Consider the following 17,928-nt stretch of genomic DNA (forward strand, 5'->3'; position numbering starts at 1 on the left):
AGCCATGACAAGACATGGAGGAAAGTTAAATGCATATCACTAAGTGATGGCCGCCAATTTGGAAAGACTACATATTGTATGATTCCAACTGTATGACATTCTGGAAAAGGTACAACTATAAGGACAGTAAAAAGATCAGTGGTTGCCAGGGGTTGGGGGTAGGATGAACAAGCAGAGCACGGAGGATTTTTAGGGCAAGGACACTGTTGTGTCTGATACTCTAATGGTGAATACGTGTCATTACACATTTGTCCAAATCCATAGAATGTACAACACCAAGGTGAATCTTAACGTAAATTATGGACTGTGGGTGACAGTGAGGTGGCGGGGAGGGGGAATATGGGAAATCTCTGTATTTTCCATTCAATTTTGCTGTGAACCTAAAACTGTACTAAAAAATAAAGTCTATTAAAAAAAAACTTGGCAGTAATCAAGGATCGCATCTCTCTATGATGAGAGATTGAGTTATACAGAAAGGATTTTTTTGATGATGTGATTATATTCTTTTGCTAAATACCTAGTTTTAGAAATGGATTTGTCTGGGGTCCTGAGAAGGTCTGATAAAAAGAAAATCTCAAAAGCCTAACTCAGAGGCGAAATCTTTTTCAGCTAGAATGCTGCTTCTACCTTGAGACAACATCTGATTGCAGAAGATGGGGCCAGAGGGCCTGTGTCTGACCAACAATGCGATCCCAGAGAGCTGGGGTGCGTGCAAAGCCTTTGCTGAAAGCTTGTTTCAGAAGTGTAGGTCAAGTGGTAATCACAAATTGGGCTACTGGGGAGTGTTAATGACATATCTGAAGCATGGGCAGGAATCAGACGCAGCTAGAAACCCCCGAGCGTCAGTTGATGATCAGGAAAAAAAGAAAAAAGAATTAAAGCCCCTTTAAGAAAGTTATCAAAAAGCATCATCATGTAAGGTTTAATCACTTGCTTTCTGACATTTGAACTTTTTAGGAATGAGAGGCTTTGAAGATAATCTAATTAGATTCAGTGTGTTGCAGTTTGAGAATAGTTGGGAGCATTTCTCATTCTTTCCCCTGTTCCATAGGGTTCATAGAGACAAACTCAGCATCAGTCCTCCAGACCCAAAAAGCTCATCAGCCCCTGTGGTGCTAAAAAGAGAGATACTGGGAGCAGTGTGCTCTCTTGATGGCTAAAATTGCGGGGTAGTTTTATTTTAGCATGAGCCAGCCCGAAGGCAGGCTGCAATAGCTCAAAGCTGGTTGGGAAGAGAGTGAGTGGAACCCACCACACTGAGGAACATGATGAAGCAAGAAGCTGGGTCACTGGTGAGGCTGCGGAGAGCATCTAAGATAAGGGAGCATCTAAGGATGCACTTGGGAGCACCTAAGATAAGGAAGGCTGTGGCAACTTCAGCTGTAACCTAGGCAGCAACTGGACCTGAGTTTCCAAGTAGACAAGAGGTCTGGGCAGTATGTTTTTTGGTGAATGGCTGGTTTGGGGATTCAAGGAGTGATCCTTTGAGAGAAGTGTATCCATGGATGCTGGAATCCACCCAGTCCCTGGCTTGGGTGTGGGGTAGACCCAAGCCCAGAGAGGAGGTTGGGCCTGCATGCGGCAGGGCAGTGGAGCTCTTAGTTTCGGGTTGGGCAAAGTGGATGGGATCACCTGTTAGGCATTCAAGGATTCACAAACCAATAGGAGGACTTATTCCTACAGTCTAGACTTTAGGACAAATGTGGTTGTGAAGGGGGAGTGTGTGGGTGGAAAGGGATGGAAAGGGAAGTTCCATAACTCAAAGTGGGGGTAGTCTCACTGTCCTCTGGAAGCATGCTGGGGGGGGCCACATGACACTGAGTGTTGAACACCTGTGACTATGCAATGGGTCTCAAGTTTGGGAGACTGGATTAACTCTAAGCTTAACCAGATGGTGGGAACACGGTGCTTCATACGCTGAAATAATTCCTGTCTCAGCCTACTAGGGAGACGAGGGAAGAAAATGCTTGAACCAGCTGGGAAAAGCAGAGACAACAAGTCTGGAGCTAACTGAGATAAAGAAAAAATGTTGGCACCTGTTTTGAAACAGAAGGGCATAAACTATTTGCGAAATGCAAGATGAAGTATGAAAACTAAAGGGCTCAGCTTCTAAAGAGTCAATCTGGCCTGCAGCCACTCAATGACAGGCACAAAGCAGGCTCCAGCTGACACATTCATCAAGGCAGTGCCCCTTGCTGATTCCCTTTAGCTGCAATCTGACCCTCTGTTCTCCTGGGAAGGAGTGGGTGTATTTTGAAAATAAAGTACATAATGTCTCATGACCAAGCATTTTCTGTGTGTCATACTCTATGCAGTGGCCTTCATAGACATTAACTCATCAATCTTCCTGACAACTCTATGAGACAGATTCTTCCATCCTTGTCCTATAGATGTGGAAACGGAGGCTCGAAGAGGTTAAATAGTATGACCAACGCCACACAGCGTGTTAGTAGCAGATAGGGATGTGAATCCAAATTCCTGGTTCTTGAGCGTAACACTATGATGATGCAATTAAACCATTTTAAAGCCAACTTGGTATGGTCGGAAGTTCTGAAGACCAATATGGAGCCTTGGTCAATCTAACCCTAATATATAAAAATACATATCTGTGGAGGCTCCTGCAGAGAAAGGGTCTCTGTGTGGGTTGTATTTTACAGACTGAGGGGCCAACAATCCTCTTAACAGATGGTCCTTATTTTGCTAGAACCTTTCTTTTCCTTTCCCCACCAGTCAGACCACCAGTATAATAGGAAAGAGCTCACAAAAATTCTGTATCTTTTTCAAAGAAAGAGCATTTCTAAACATCACTTCTAAAGTGACTGAGTTGATTCTATTACCTCTAGCTGCCTTGCCACTCCACCCTCTACCCAGGACAGATATCGAATAAACACCTTTTTCCCCATATATTATACCTAACTGGGACATATAAAGGTTCAATGTAACTGCCTAGTGACAGAGAAGAACAACTTTCTAAAACTAATGATAAGAAGGTTGTAAAATTACTATTAACATAATTGAAATATTAACTGATAGGATTAGGGAGCACATGAATTTAGAGAAGTAAAACAATTTTGATTTCTGGGTTCTGTCAAATTTAGAAACTTTTAATCTTTAATTATTATTTGGGTTAAATCATTTATAATATATAAATCTAGTCTGGTTCTATTTATTTTACTACCTTTAAAAATTAGAATTAGTAAAAAATAATATTTAGCTTCAGAAAATTAGCAGATCTCTCCCTAATTTTGGTGTAACAGTTTAGTTCAAGTAGAAAATATTATCTTTTTTAGTCCCTTTGCTTGTAAAATATATCTGAAAGCATATTAAGAGACCAACTCTATTTTAAGTGAAAGTCAGACCACAAAGGTCAAATTCAAAAATTTCTTTCTACATTCCAAAACTCAGAATGGGGGCTCATTAATAAGATGGGGTGACCACAGTGTCTCCCTGGGTCTCTCAAGGAAACAAACTCAGTAAATGGTAAGGTCAATTACATTTATGTGGGCTATCATTAATATATTGTCAACATTCTTATTCTAAAACATTTGCTTTATAGTTCACTTTGAATCAATTTGCTTATCTATTTTCCCAGAAAGTAAAAAATGTCCTCTTTCCAAATTTATAAAATTACAAAATTTGCCATGATAAAATAATACAAGGGTTCATTTAGGAATATAAATTAAGAACACATACTATTTAGCCAAAGCCATCTAGAGATGTCTACCAAATGCTAACATCTTTAAACATGAGGACATTTATAAATCATGGATACATAAAGTTGGAAAGGGTTGGAAAGAGAAAGCTGCAGTGGGAATAAATTGGTATCATTTAATTTTCTTTTCCTAGCAGGCAGGGGAGATGAAAGCTCCCTAAGATATGACAACAGGCCCGTGGTGTGAGAACAGATAGATTCTCTCTGTGAGGGAAAAAAAGAGTAATATTCCAGAAAAATGACTGTTCAATTAAATAATTTTTTAAGGATAAGATAAGGAGAAACGTCTGGAAATCAAAAGCAATTAAAGCAAGTCCTGACTACAACATCTGCTGAGATAGGAAAATTCCAAATGTGAGGAAGAAGAAAAAGAGAATGCTCACCTGTCTGGTTCTGGCAGTGAACAGGAGAGAAAGAAATGTCATCCAGGGCAACGTACCCTCCTTTGGGTCCATTGAATGCAACTTCAAAAATAACCTGTGGAGGAAAATGACACGTTGTCACATGTTTACATATTTTCTGTTAGGCTTAGGTGCTCTAACCCATGATTTAAAATGGCATGTCAATCAAACCAGTTGATGCCAAGTTACACGGACTTAGGGAATCATGTTTCCAAATATAAGCATTTGGGCAGCAACCTCCTCAACATTCTCTTTTAGGGAGAATGAAATTGCTGTGATCTGAGTGTTTGTGTCCCCTCAAAAATCATATGTTGAAATCCTAATGCCCAAGGTGACGGTATTTGAAGGTGGGGCCTTTGGGGAGGTGACTAGGTTTTGGGAGTGGGATTAGTGTCCTATAAAAGAGGCCCAAGGGAGCTCATTTGCCCCTTCCACCATGTGAGGACACAGAAGGCACCATCTATGAACCAGGAAACAGGCCCTCACCAGACACCAGATCTGCTGAACCTTGACCTTGGACTTCCCAGACTCCAGAACTATGAGAAATACATTTCTGTTGTTTATAAGCCACCCAGTCTATGGTATTTTGTTACAGCATCCCGAATGGCCTCAGATGGAAACCCTAAAGTTGCATTTTACTGGTGGATATTTCCCTCTTCCTTGAGTGTCAGCTGAAGTGCCTATGTCATTTCTGATAGAACTACAGAATTCATTAGCATTATGAACTTCGATCAAAGGAAAAACAGGCTAAATGAAGAAAGCAGGCCAGGTTCCCTGCTGTCCATAGGGAGCTAAGCCCCTCTGAGTCCCTTTCCTTCTTCCTACATGGAACTGTATGTGAGGGCCTGGACAAAGATGCAGCACTCAGAGATGACTGCCCTGATCTCAGCTTGTCCAGGTATGTTCTGATGGTTAGAAAGAACATGGGTTAGTGAGCTCGACCCCTTTAGTATTGTTCTCTTCCCTGACACTAACTATGACTCTGAGCTCAATCAACCAGCTCTGTCTGTGACCATGGGGGATCAGGTGTGGTCAGCACAGCCTTCACCTGTGCTGGAAAAACCACCAAGGTATGCAGTCCGCCCTGCGTGAATTGATAACACAAAAAGACGCAGCCTGGAGCAGGGTTTGAAGCTACGATGCCCACAAGGGCCAGGCGGGTAGTGTAAATGCATGAGGTTGGGCTTGGTATTGGTGTAGACTCACATGAAATGAAGAAAACAAGCCCTCTTTCAAAGGGCAGCTGTTATTCAGCTTCATCAATTGCTGATGTGTGAGAAGTCAGGCCTGTTATGGGTTAAATTGTGTCTAGGGGCAAATTACAAACTTAACACAGGTCCACAACATTTAGCCCTCAAGGTGCTAGCTGATACAGAAAGTGAATGACAGAACTTGGTTCATACTGAGCAGGTGGGGTGAGAATGATATTTCCGAGCATAACATGCTAATCACATGCCTGGTGCCAATATGTTCTCTCTCGTTCAGAAAGACAGTCTCCAACATTTGTTTTCCTTTTTAAAATTCATTTGAGAATACGGTAGCATTGAATTCACTGATTTCTGCAGGACAAGTTTCTTTTCCTGACAATGAGAGGCAAATAGTACTAGTGAATAGGTTCAGAATAGTAGAGCAAAATCACATATTTGTGGACCCGAAGGATGTATATGGAGGCTTAATAGTGTTCAGAATTGTAACGTTTCAAGTATTGATATAAAAAAAACCTCAGTGAAGTTTCATTCATATAAATGTTGCCTGAGGAGTTTATGGTTGGATGAAAGGAGCTGGTGAAGAAAATGCTGTCAGTAGGTGTTATGGGACTCATTTGACTTTGACAGAAGGAAACCTTTTGAAACCATACATGCATTTCTTTTCCTCCTTGTAATCCAAACTCACAGAAAATTTTCCACTGGGCTGCGAGAGCAACTCGAGACCTGATCCGACTTTGGGATAGGAAATAGCACACATTCTGCAAAAGGCACTGTGCTCTCTCTGGGCTGGTTTGGGGGGTAGGAGGGGTGCAGGGAGAGGCAGGCACACCATCAGTAGACAGAACATGTCAGAAACCAAGGCCCAGCCCCAGCGTCCTCTGCAGCTCGGCATCAGGCTAGCAGATGGCACCACTGAAAAGCGTCCAGAGGAATAATCCGCTTCTTTTGCAATTTAAAGGGAACTGGGGAAGATGTTGCAAAAAGCACAAAGTGAAAAGTGGGGGATATTAATAACTTATGGTAACTAAGACTCTACTTATAGCTCCAAATCCTTATAGCAATCTTATACGTATAGCAACCACAACGCTGCAGCCAATGACTCTAGAGGTCCTCAGAGCCGGGCCACCGTCCTCAGCTTTAGGTCAGATTTTACTCTAGGAACTTTACTAAGTTCTGTGGCATTCACCAGTGCGACCTAGAAAAAAATGCCAAACTTGGACACTCTGTTTTCTCCTTTCTTATCTGTAAATATGGAGATAATTTTATCTACTTTGTCAGATAGTCAGTACTGAAAGTACTTATAAGCTCTGAAACTCATACATAGATACAGATATGTATTAACATATGTGCTTAGAAAAGGGTTTACAAGGATAAACACCGAAATGTTAGTAGTCCTCATTTTTGTCAAGTTGGCTTAGGGTGTTTTGGTTTATTTTGTTTCTCCGAATTTTTCTGCATTGAACATTTATTGCTTATGTAACTGTAAAAAGTTTTTAAAACTAAGGCACCGAGCCTTGTTTCAAATTAGGGCCATAATAGTAAGTTTATTTCTGATTTTTATGGCATTATTTGTGCTGCAAAGAAAGAAATAGGTCGCTTTTTTCTAGAAAGACTATTCTTTCAAGTAAGGGAAACTTCAAAACTGCTCTGAGGAGTGGAAGTTCAAGAATGAGTTTCACTTAGGGGGCTCTGATCTCCTCCTTTGAACCCTGTGCGACCACTGTGCAAAGTTCAGAAGAAGAAGAATGTGCCCAAGAAATCTAGCTGGTTGACTGGCTTTTTCCAAATTTGTCCTTATAAAAAAATACTCTCCCTAGAAAATGTAGGTGGTGAAGGAGGCAGAGAGGCAGAGGGGGCTGGGGACGGAAAAGGAAAGATTAAGGTTGAGGCACAGCAAAAAAGACAGACTGCACGTGAGACCGTGGAGCCTCCTGGTCTCCTCGCCTCTGCTGGGTGCCACCCCGCAGAGCAGCCACCAGGGCACACCTGGGACACGGGCACACCTGCACCTACCTCCATCGGGTAAGGGGCATTGAATTCAACCTCCGCTAGGTTCCAGGCGGCATTTCCTGGGTTGTCCACTCTCCAGATCTCCTCATAAAGGCCGGCCATGTCCCGAGTATACAGGGAGAAGATATTGTCATTCCCCTGCTGAAGCTGGTAATAAAATGACAGGCAGCCAGACATGGGGGCCGTGGTCCTCGGGGAGATCAGCTGTGCCACCTCCTGGAAGTGCTTGACATAAACCGAGTCCACGTACATGTAGTGGCCTGAAAGTCACATAGACAGAACACAGCGTGAGACGGGCTGGGGGCTGGGGGTTTCGGATGAAATGATGCGATGCTGGGATTTACTTCAAGAGAATCCAGTGGGAGTGGTGGGGAGGAAGCAGATGGGTTATAGATGAAAGAAGTTTGGCCGTGAGTGGCCATGAGACGGGTCCATGGGGTTCATTGTACTCTGCTAAATACAGGATGAGACCATTCTTTCTTCTTTACTTTTAATTGAAATAAAATATACATACATAAAGAAAGGCAGATATGCCATCTGTAAAGTGCTTGAATTTTGACAAGCTGAACACACCCATAGAAAGAAACAGAGCATTACTCCAGAAGCCATCCCCTCCCGAGCCTTTTTGAGTTGTAAGAGCACACTAAGCAAATCAACTATTCTTAAAAGGACAGGGAGAGACTGTCCTGCACATCTTTATGATTTATATAAAATGTCACCACGTGTTTTTTGAGCGAAACTAAGATTTTAAATTCACACTAGATGGCAATTTGTATATCGCTAATGGAACATGTAGGTCAATCAACACTACAGACGGGGTTAAGATTTGGAAGGTTGAATGTGCGATCTCAGAGGGCTCTGGACCGAGGGGCTGACCTCCCTCGGAGAAACAGTGTGAAACGGAGAAACCATGTAGCAGAATGGGGAGATCCTTGATTCGGCATTGAAGAGAACTGAGGTTGAATCCTGCTCCATTTCTTACTCGACCAAGTTTCTGAGTTTGTCTGGATCTCAATTTCCTGATCTCTAAAATGAGAATCAAATACTTCCCTCATAGGGTTGACATAAGTATTAAACAGGATTCTGTACGTGAGGTGCTTAGCATCTGCCTGGCACATTGTAATCATCTAACACGATTATTATGAAATAAAGTAACGTTATTGATCATTCTGGAACCATGCTTGCCCTATAGTCTGTTTTATATAAAGGGTAGCTATCATAGCTAGCAATTTTATATGAACTTATTTAAGTAATGACAGAGAAGTGCTATGCAATGTAGCTTCAACAGAATGCCCTTTCTATTTACAAACTCAGAACAATTACAGCTCAATATCTTTGTTTTGATTACATGTATCCTGGTTAACAAGAATTTGTTTTCCCCTTGGCAAAAGAGCAGTGAGAGTATTAGGAAGAATATATACATTCACACACTGGACATTCACTTTGAGTCTAGCATTCTGCCTGCTATGTGGTAGGCCCTCAACACATGGTTATTCAAAGCACGAATATGGTCTCAGAAAAGTCTTCACCTCAACACGGCAGAGGGGAAAGACGGACAGATCAAAGCTCATTTTCTTCTGGTGGCAAATTGGTCAACACCCTGACTTCTGAATAATCCCCCTTACTAAACATAATTCTCTGTGATCTTGCCAAACCATGCAACTGTGAATAAATAGAGATCATGAACTCAAATGCTCGGTGGGGCTGGCCAGATTAAGTGTCTGAGTGAAGAGGATTGGGTCAGGGAGAAAATAGAGAGTGGGAAATTAGTCACCAGTATTTGCAATCATATTTCTCCAGCAAGGAGAAACAAAAATTGAGCTTCTCTAGAAAAATAAAAAAAATCTGCTAGCACTGGGCCCATATTCTCATGTAGTAACAACTAGCTGGTGGTAAGAAGCCCCGGCCCCTCGCACGGGGCTCTGTTTTCTGTCCTCCCTGAGAGGACGGCTCTGCTCCCAGCTCATGTCCTTGATATCCAGCCCAGTGCTACAGGTTTTCATGGCACATCTATCGACTTTTAAATGACAGATCCCTGTGTTCATTTGGTAGGGCACCTGCAGCAAAGTATCATGAACTGGGTTGGCTCAAAGAACAGAAACCTATTGTCTCACAGTTCTGGAGGCTAGAAGTCCAAGATCAAGGTGTCAGAAGGGTTTGTTGCCTCTAAAGGGCTGTGCGGGAAGGACACCTGGCTTCTGGTGGTTTGCTGGCCATCTTTGCATTCCTTGGCTTGTAGGTGTCTGCCTTTATCTTTACTGGGCATTTGCCCTGTGTGCATGTCTCTCTCCCTGTGTCCAAAGTTCCTCTTTTTATAAGGACACGAGTTATACTGGACTAGAACTCACCCTACTCTAGCATGACCTCACCTTAACTAATTACATCTGCAATGATCTATTTCCAAATAAGGTCACATTATGAAGTACTAGGGGTTAGAACTTCAACATATCCATTTGGGAGGATAACAATTCAACCCATCACACCCCTCGCCATAATTTTTAAAACTTTGTATGTGTCAAATAAACATATCTGCAGGCTGGAAATGGCTGATGGGCTCTCCTTGGCCATCCCTGGGAAAGCATTTTAAAGGAAGAGTCAGAAAAGTTAGACTGGACAGAATCAGAGAAACCCTGATAGGGAAGGAAGGAAGGCCACTTCTTCCTATCCCAAGCTCAAATGCCTTCTAATGCATGCCTGGTGGCCAGCCAGCCTCAACAGAACATTCTAGTAATGGAGAACATGTTTGACCAATTAGCCTCTGTAACATGCCTCCATTCATTAAGAACTCACAGGGATATCAAAGGTAGAGATGAAGTCTTTATTGGCCTTGGTAACATGTCTTAATCAATGAAATAGAATCTTTTTGCAAGAAACACTGCAGGGGGAACTGAGCACAGGCGAGCTACAATTCTCTGTATTATAATGTGTGTACAATACTATGCTTCCTCAACACCTCATTGTGGGATGGGCCATGGAGGTGGACCACTGAGATGCCCTTCAAGAGAACTTGCTGCAGGGATCATTATGGACTGACAGTCTCCAGCTGCCTCACCTTTGGATCCACAGGAGGGTTTGCACCAAGGAGGAGCCACTCTGACCTGCTCCCAGACAGTGACCAAGCACAAGAGAGGCCCTAGAGCAGGGCCATTCTGCCTGACATGGGGCCCTTCGGCAGCTCCCATCAGCCCAGCCTCTGCTCTAGCTCGGGGGTCAGGTTTGCACCCTGTGCCAAAGGTTCTTCCCCCACCCAGAGCCATTTTATGATGTTTGTGGGCCCTAGGCACTCTGGCTCCAGTGGTCCTTTCCTCCACGTAAAGCATTACAAATTTTAGTTTATGACTCCATTGGAATAAAGATGAATATAATGTAGGCTATATTTGCTATTATTATATTTATTATACTCATTTTTTTCTTCTGACTTTAAAATAAATAAAATTAAAACATTCTCTTGGATCCCTAAACACGTTGTGGCTCCCAGGCACTGTCCTACCGTGTTTAATGAGCTCGTAGGCCCTGTCCCCAGCTTCTCTGGCTCCTTTCTCCTTAATCTTTCCCAGCCATTCCCCTCCCCACCAATAAATCTCTCTCTCAACTGATCCCAGCATAGTGTCTGCTTCCACAGCCAGTTTCCTTCTAAACTCATCTTCCTTGCAGATGACAGACATCTGATCATCTTCTTTAAAGGACGGTTACTCACCTGCTGTGTAGACAATATTTTAATTCACACATTTACAGGCAAAGCGCCTCATTAAAGACTCATGTTCAAGATGCTATGCCAAGTAAACCACAATCACATTTCTGATCTGAAAATCATCCAACAAACACAATGTGACCTGCCCAAAGTGAGTCAGAGAGGCAGCTGGGAATCAGGCCAAGACTGCTGACACCAGGTCTCCTACCGGCCCACCAGACTAGACCACACTCTCATGTCTGTCTTTCCCTCCATCATTCATTTGTTGCCAAACGTGGGTACTATTGACTGACATCAACTTTCTCACTGGGAAACAAAAGCTAGCTCATCATAAGTTTATCATTGCAGTTGAAGGGGTAGGGATGATTCAGAAATCATCATTCAGGTGTCTGCCCCAGGAGCCCAGGCTGGAGGAATGACAACTACCTCAGGCTGAGTGTGTCACTGGGGACAATCTGCACTGAGGAAGAGGAGCCAACAGTTGGGTGGGTGCAGGTGCCATTTTATGCACATTTCCAAGGAGAAAGAAGAAGGTAGCCTGGAGTTTTTGGACAATTGTGTCCAGTGTCTGGTATTATGAGAATTTTCCTGTCTAATTCAATGAGGCCAACCCTCCCATCTGGCCCAGGGGTCCAGAGCTTCCAGAACCTCTGGGAAAGGCAATTTTTGTCAGATCTTTAAGATCTCAGTAGGATGAAACCAGCTATGGATGGACTTTAGGTAGACAGGATCCTATAATCACCCAAATCACCGGGGATCCTGCAGGCCACAGAGATTTTAAAGTATTAAAACTGGAACTGAAAATTAAAGAGTTTATAGAAGGGGATGGGTTCTCCATAAGGTTAAGAATTGAGGAGTTAATTGCCACTCCTCTAACGTCCGTGCTGCTTTGCCATACACAGACTGGAAGCCAGTCTATTATTGCATCATTCTGGATTATGCAAAAGGAACCTGAAGTTTCTTGGAAAAAAACAATTTCAAATTCAGGTGAAAAAAAAATCACAATTCTCAGTAATGTCGGCCGACACTCACATCCCTGCTAGGATAACGCCTATAGTGACAATACAGGCACACTTGCTTCTGAAGAGGACTTTCCTTCCTTTCTTGCTGCAGCCCTTTGTATTCACTAAACTTTCTATGTGCAATCAGTAGCCCCTGGGAGTCAGCCATTTTCCCTTGAATTAGGGAAAGAACTCTGAAGGCAGTTCCTGATTGTTTATTTTCAGTCTGGCTAACCAGCATTCCCCAAAGATTGCCCCTGGCTCAGCCATGATGCCAAAGGCAGCCTCTGACTCAGCTGGGATTCGGCCCTGTTGGCCACATTTGTACTCCAGTTGCGTTGTCTATTTCAGTGTTGCTGGTTGTCTGGACAAGCTGTCTCCCCGGTAAGGCAGACAACTTGGTCTGAAGAAACATATGCCACATGGAAATACCCACTGGTCTGCTGCCATGGTGAGGAGACAGCACCCAGCGACAGAAAGTTAACACGCAGGACAGCAAGTTAACATGCTTGCTTCCTACTCCATGAATCCGACAGTTATCGTCATGAACCTTAAGTTCTAGGGGTTTGGGTGGCTTTTACTGTAATAGAGTCAAATGCTAGTATTTTTCAGCAGCTTTCAAGAATGATGTAAACATAAATAAAAGTTAAGTGGGAATTCTTCTAGTCTCTGCTAAGGCCTCAAAGCTCAAAACAACGTGTGACAAGAACCTCCATTTTCTAAAGAGTGGTGCTAGACCATCAACATGCTAAGTGGCAGCACCTGGCACCTGAGCCAGCTCTACCAGTTTCAGCCCATCTCTCCCCCACAGCCGTGTATATGAGAAGGCTGGAGATGGATCAGAGAGATTGGAGGGGGGTTGCTTCTGCTCCTTTACCTTGATCCAAGATGGCAGGCTTAAGGGAACCACTCATGGAAGGGATGGAGGAAGAAAACTGCTGTCTAAACCTCATCCCCTCCCACATGCGCAGAAATTCCTGGGCTCTGCAATTGCCTTGGGCATTGAGACGAGGGTGGTCATAGTTCTCGAGAGAACCTGACTCACAGTAACTTGAGTTTGTGGGGTACAGAGACTGGTGCCTGACACTGTTGCGTACATCCAAAGGCAAGAAGCTGACACTCTGTGGGGCAGAGTGGAGAGGAAGGATTTTTGTTGCCAGTGAACTACACTTCCAGAGTTTGATGGGCAAAGATACTGAGTTCTTCCTTAGCCTAAGTGGGCAACTCAGAAGGCATCTGGGCTACCTTGGAAGGACTCTTCTCAAGTGGGCTGCCTGCCAGTGTTTTATCTCCAATAGGAAGGGTCTGGCGGGGTGAACCATTACTTACAGGAGCTAACTGGGGTTCACAGTCAGCCAGAGAGTGTGTCTTCCCTGCTTGGAACAGTGAAGTGGGATTCCCCATTAGTCATGAGAGAAATGGCCAGAATTTGGCCACCTGCTGCATGAAGGACATCAACTCTAGATTAAACAGCAATGGGCAAGTAAAACTTTTTGTCCCTGGCCTTTCCCTTTCTGTTCCATCTTGCATCATGACTCCCAACCCTGAAGGAGCCAGAAGCAGCACAGTAAGTGGAAGAAGAGGGGAGAGAAAAGTGAAGAAATATGAAAGCACAAACCTTCCTCTCTACTGTGGCTCTGCGGCCTAGGCGGGGGGAAGTTTTGAACGTGATGACGCATTGGAGCTGTCACTTGACTGAACTTAATCCTTGAAAATAAGGCTGTTCATACCTCAAAGTAAGTGGGAAGCTATGTAAATTATCCAGGGGCAGGGAAAAGAGACCCAGCAGAGCTTGCACAAAAGCAACAGCAAGAAAATCAACAAAGATGCTTCCCTGCTGAGTGCTCATGCCATGAACCAAATGGACAGATGCAGAGAGTGAATGAATAGGTACTGTCAAGATGACACTTGGGCTCATTCCAAACTGAAATGAGAAGAGTGTTGTGAGTTATGGAGAGAAGATTCATCTATCTCATGGTCTTTGGTGGAATAAAATCATTCTGATCTGGTCCAGCTCCTTCCAGAGTGGCACCATAAGCAGGCTTGATTTTTAAAATCTCAGCAAAGAGATCAATTTCCCTCATTATTTTTCTAGCAATTATTTTCTTTTTGCTAAGGTATATAGAAAACAGCAATGATTGGAGTTGTCAGTAGGTTAGCTCCTGAAAGACTGTGTTTCACTTCATAAAATATTGACCAGGAAATAAACCCATATGTGATGAATCAGAATTAAGTAACAAAAAACAGTATAAAATCACATTCCCTTCAGTAGTCCAAAGATGTCCCACCACAATTCTTACTGCATTATTTCAGCCACCTCCATCATTAGATGAGAATTTGGGGACGTGGTGTTCGTTGAAAAATCTTGACTCAATATTTGGGGCAAATTGCTAAAAATATACAAGCAAATGAAGGAAAACTCATATTCACATTGTATTTTTCAGATTATTACATTTGATGCTCCCTTTTCTACAACACAAAGACAGCGCCCTCCTGGGAAGACTTCCCTCAACCCTGCCTGCAGTTCTGAAATTCCTGAGAAGCCACACAGCTCGCCTTCCCACTGCTGTTTCTCCAGTTTTTACCTGAAGGCAAAGGCAATAGCTGAGTCCAGTATATGAATAAATAGGAGGCGAGTTCATACAGAGTAAAATCTGCTGCTGCAGGCAGACATCTGAACCATTTCATCTTTACTTTGCCACCCAAATTGACAGAGCTCAGGGAAGATCAATATACCCAGTAGAAGGCAAATGTAATAATAAGAGAGGCAACCTCTTTCATTTTTAGAGCATTGAAGGTTTTTGTTGTTGTTATTCAAGGGTGATCTTGTTCAAATCTTTAAGTCTTATGGGCAGAGCTTTTCAAATAAGGTATTTTAGAATCTTTGAACTCACCTTTTGTAGCCCCATCCTATAGAGGAGAAAGACTGACATAGGAATCCAGGCATGAGGAGTGTGCATGTGGGTGTTACGTGTGTGTGTGCACGTATGTGTGTGTGCACGTATGTGTGCGTGCACGTGTGTGTGTGTGTGTGTGTGTTGAGCAGGGATGTGAGGGCTGTCAGCTAATAAATGGGCAAAACATCTGTCCAAAAGTTGGAGGGAAATTGGAGTGAAATAGCAGAAAAGAATTGGAGAAGTGAGTGGCGTGCAGACATGGGGCTTCCTGCTAAGCATAAGCAGGAACGTAGCCTAGGATCTAGGGGCCCCTCTGCCATCAGCATACACCCTGGCATTCTCAGATATGTTCCAAACACAAAATAAACTATTCACTCTCACACCTCTGCCCTTTTGCACATTTAGCATTTATATTTCACTTATTCATCTTGCCAAATTCCAGTTCTGCTATTACTTCCTCTAGAAAGTCTTCCCTCACCCCAAAACCGAGGTAATCTTTCATTTTTCTGCAGCCCTGTATCATTTATTTCATACCTCTATTAGTCATGCATCACTGTACACATTTACGTAGCATTTTGGTATTCAGATAATTTGACAAATGCTGTGATATATTAACACAGAACAGTATTAAAGGCCATGAGAAGTCCTGAAATAAAGAAATCTGTTTACCTTTCTTTAACTCAGGGTTTCCCCAGTTTATGTGACCACCTATTGCCCTTCTGCCCCCATATAAAGATTAATATACTCAAAAACTGGTATTCTAGGGGACAGAATTTTGGGAAAAGTTGGTTCCTGTGATCTTTTTGAGGTCAGTGCCTGTTTTTATATCACCAGGGTATGCAAGAATGCCTGACATATAAAAAGTGCTTATTATGTGTTTGTTAAATGAATGAGTGAATAAGCGAATGATCAATGAAGAAATGTCATTCAGTGTTCTGGCTCCAACTGGACTGACTATATAATTCTGTGCGTTGCTGGAAGGAGGTGGAAGTTCTCCTTGGACTTCTCCCCTTGAGCCCTGGGTCAGCTTGTTCTTTAGCCATCAGGGGACCAAGCAAAGCTAGTGGGAAAAGCTGCCTGCCTTTGGGAGGTGTTTAAGAATAGCCAAGGAAGGAGAGAAAGGATAGGAAAATGGAGAGAGGAAGATGGGAGGGGGAGAAGGAGTGGGAGAGGAGGAGAGACACAAGTGCCAATGGCAGGGGTGACAGCACCCTCCCAGCAAGCCTTAGTGCTCCTCAGGAATGATCACACCACTATGCTTAGCTCTCAGCCCTCTGGTCAAGACATTAGAAAAGTCAGGTCCTCTTTTGCTCACCTCTTCATTCCATTAGTCTTCCTTTTTTCTTTTTCTTCCTAATGTCAAATGCAATGTGCTTTTAAGTCCTCAGGGGGACTCATCATTTTTGAAATAGATCTCAATGAGTGACAAATTTGGAGACCCTGGTATATAGCATCAGGCAAAGGGAGAAGAGTAAACTACTAGAACTCAAAGGCATCTTAGAGATCACCAAATTCAAATTCCTCATTTACAAACAGACCAGTGGAGATCCTGAGAAGTTAAGGGTTTGCTCGAGGTGATACAGTACCCTGGTAACCGGCCAGGCGCACAAGCATTCCAACTCCTGGCTTCGTGCTCTTCCTCTATCCTTCATTGACACAAATACAGTCAGAATGTTCTATAGTTACGGATGAGTGTGAGGAAGGCCTAGGGGTATTATACTCTTCAAAGGATGGATTGTACTCAGGTAACAGAGTCAACAGATGATTTGATGCTAGTCCATAGGTCTGCTGCCTCTCCCAAGAAATGTGTGTCTCCCCACCAGCTGACCCTTGCCATCACTGAGGACAAAAAATGATGTATTGAATAAGTAATCACTGAATCATGACATTGGCTACCCAGAGGATTAGACTTTGGAACTAATTTGTAAGTGATTTGGGACAAGTTCTCTAACATGTCTCCATAGTTAAACTTGCATCTCTGTGTAACTGTGATAATGACATGGAGAATTATTGCAGTTTGAAGGTATCAGCCTTTCAAGATCCTTTCCATTCCTTGCATTAGATTCTTAAGACGTGATAGGAAAAGAGTCTCGAAACCAGCCTATTTTCATACATGAAGAAAAAGTCACCTGGATTTTCTTTTCTGAACCTCCCAAGGGATTGTTAGTTGCTTTGCTCATTTAAAGAAAGGTCTCAAGAGGTGGTGACATTTCATTGTTTTGGGTTAACCCAGCTGTCTTTTAAAATACTCGTGCAGATCCATGGACTTCCCTGGCATGACTGGCTATCATTCACTCTACACAGAACACTCATTATAGTGTGGTTCCGACAATGGCCACAAGTGGAGATGGGCCATGCATCTTTAGGGTCCTAATATGTGGTATATAGAGAAATGCCAATCTTTTGTCATTGTCAAAGGTGCTAAACCTTACTTTTAAAAGTTGAAATATGTAAAAATGTTTTTCCTTTTTCTTATCTCAGTATCTTATGTAAGTGACTGTAGATGTATCTGAAGAAACAGTTTCTGGGGCATTCTTTTGTACTCTTGCTCTACCTCTTTGTCCTCCCTCTGCTGAGATCATCGTCGTCATGTTCATCTAAATACTTTGCTGTGATGATATCTCTCCACTGCTCAAACACCTGCAATGGCTTCCCATTGTCAATAAAATAAAGGTAAAATCTCTTTCCTGGCATTCAAGGCCTTTTAGAATTTGCCCGGACACTCTGACACTGCTTTCTCAGCCAATCTCTCCCTCACTTACCCCTTATTGTTGCTGCCATCGTATCAGTGTTCTGGCCTTCTCTCGTCTCTATCTGTCAAAATGATACCCACACTTCCATGCAGTTTACTTCTTTTGCCATGTCTTGCAGGAGCAGTAAGTGATCTCTTTTGTCTCTGAATGAACAGCATCTTGTGTGTGTGTGTGTGTGTGGAGAAGGGGGACTACTGTTACAGCATTTGACAGACACTACCTTTTGTTACATCCATTTGTGGTAGAAATCTCTTT

General features: G+C 43.0%; 1 protein-coding gene across 2 annotated transcripts in view; it reads right to left on the minus strand.

Moving 5' to 3' along the window:
- Nucleotides 1–17,928, minus strand: part of MAMDC2 (MAM domain containing 2) — a 157,542-nt gene that overhangs the window by 64,142 nt on the left and 75,472 nt on the right. For both annotated transcript variants that reach the window (XR_001137359.1, XM_012641595.1), the window contains exons 6-7: nt 7,335–7,591; nt 4,096–4,189 (exon numbers count right to left, since the gene is read on the minus strand). Coding sequence is in view for 1 of the 2 variants with exons in the window: in XM_012641595.1 (XP_012497049.1) it covers nt 4,096–4,189; nt 7,335–7,591 (351 nt within the window). In the remaining variant the exon portion in view is untranslated. The remainder of the gene's footprint in view (nt 1–4,095; nt 4,190–7,334; nt 7,592–17,928) is intronic.

This window comes from Propithecus coquereli, unplaced genomic scaffold (genome assembly GCF_000956105.1).
Source record: "Propithecus coquereli isolate 6110/MARCELLA unplaced genomic scaffold, Pcoq_1.0 Scaffold166, whole genome shotgun sequence".
Lineage (NCBI taxonomy): Eukaryota > Metazoa > Chordata > Mammalia > Primates > Indriidae > Propithecus > Propithecus coquereli.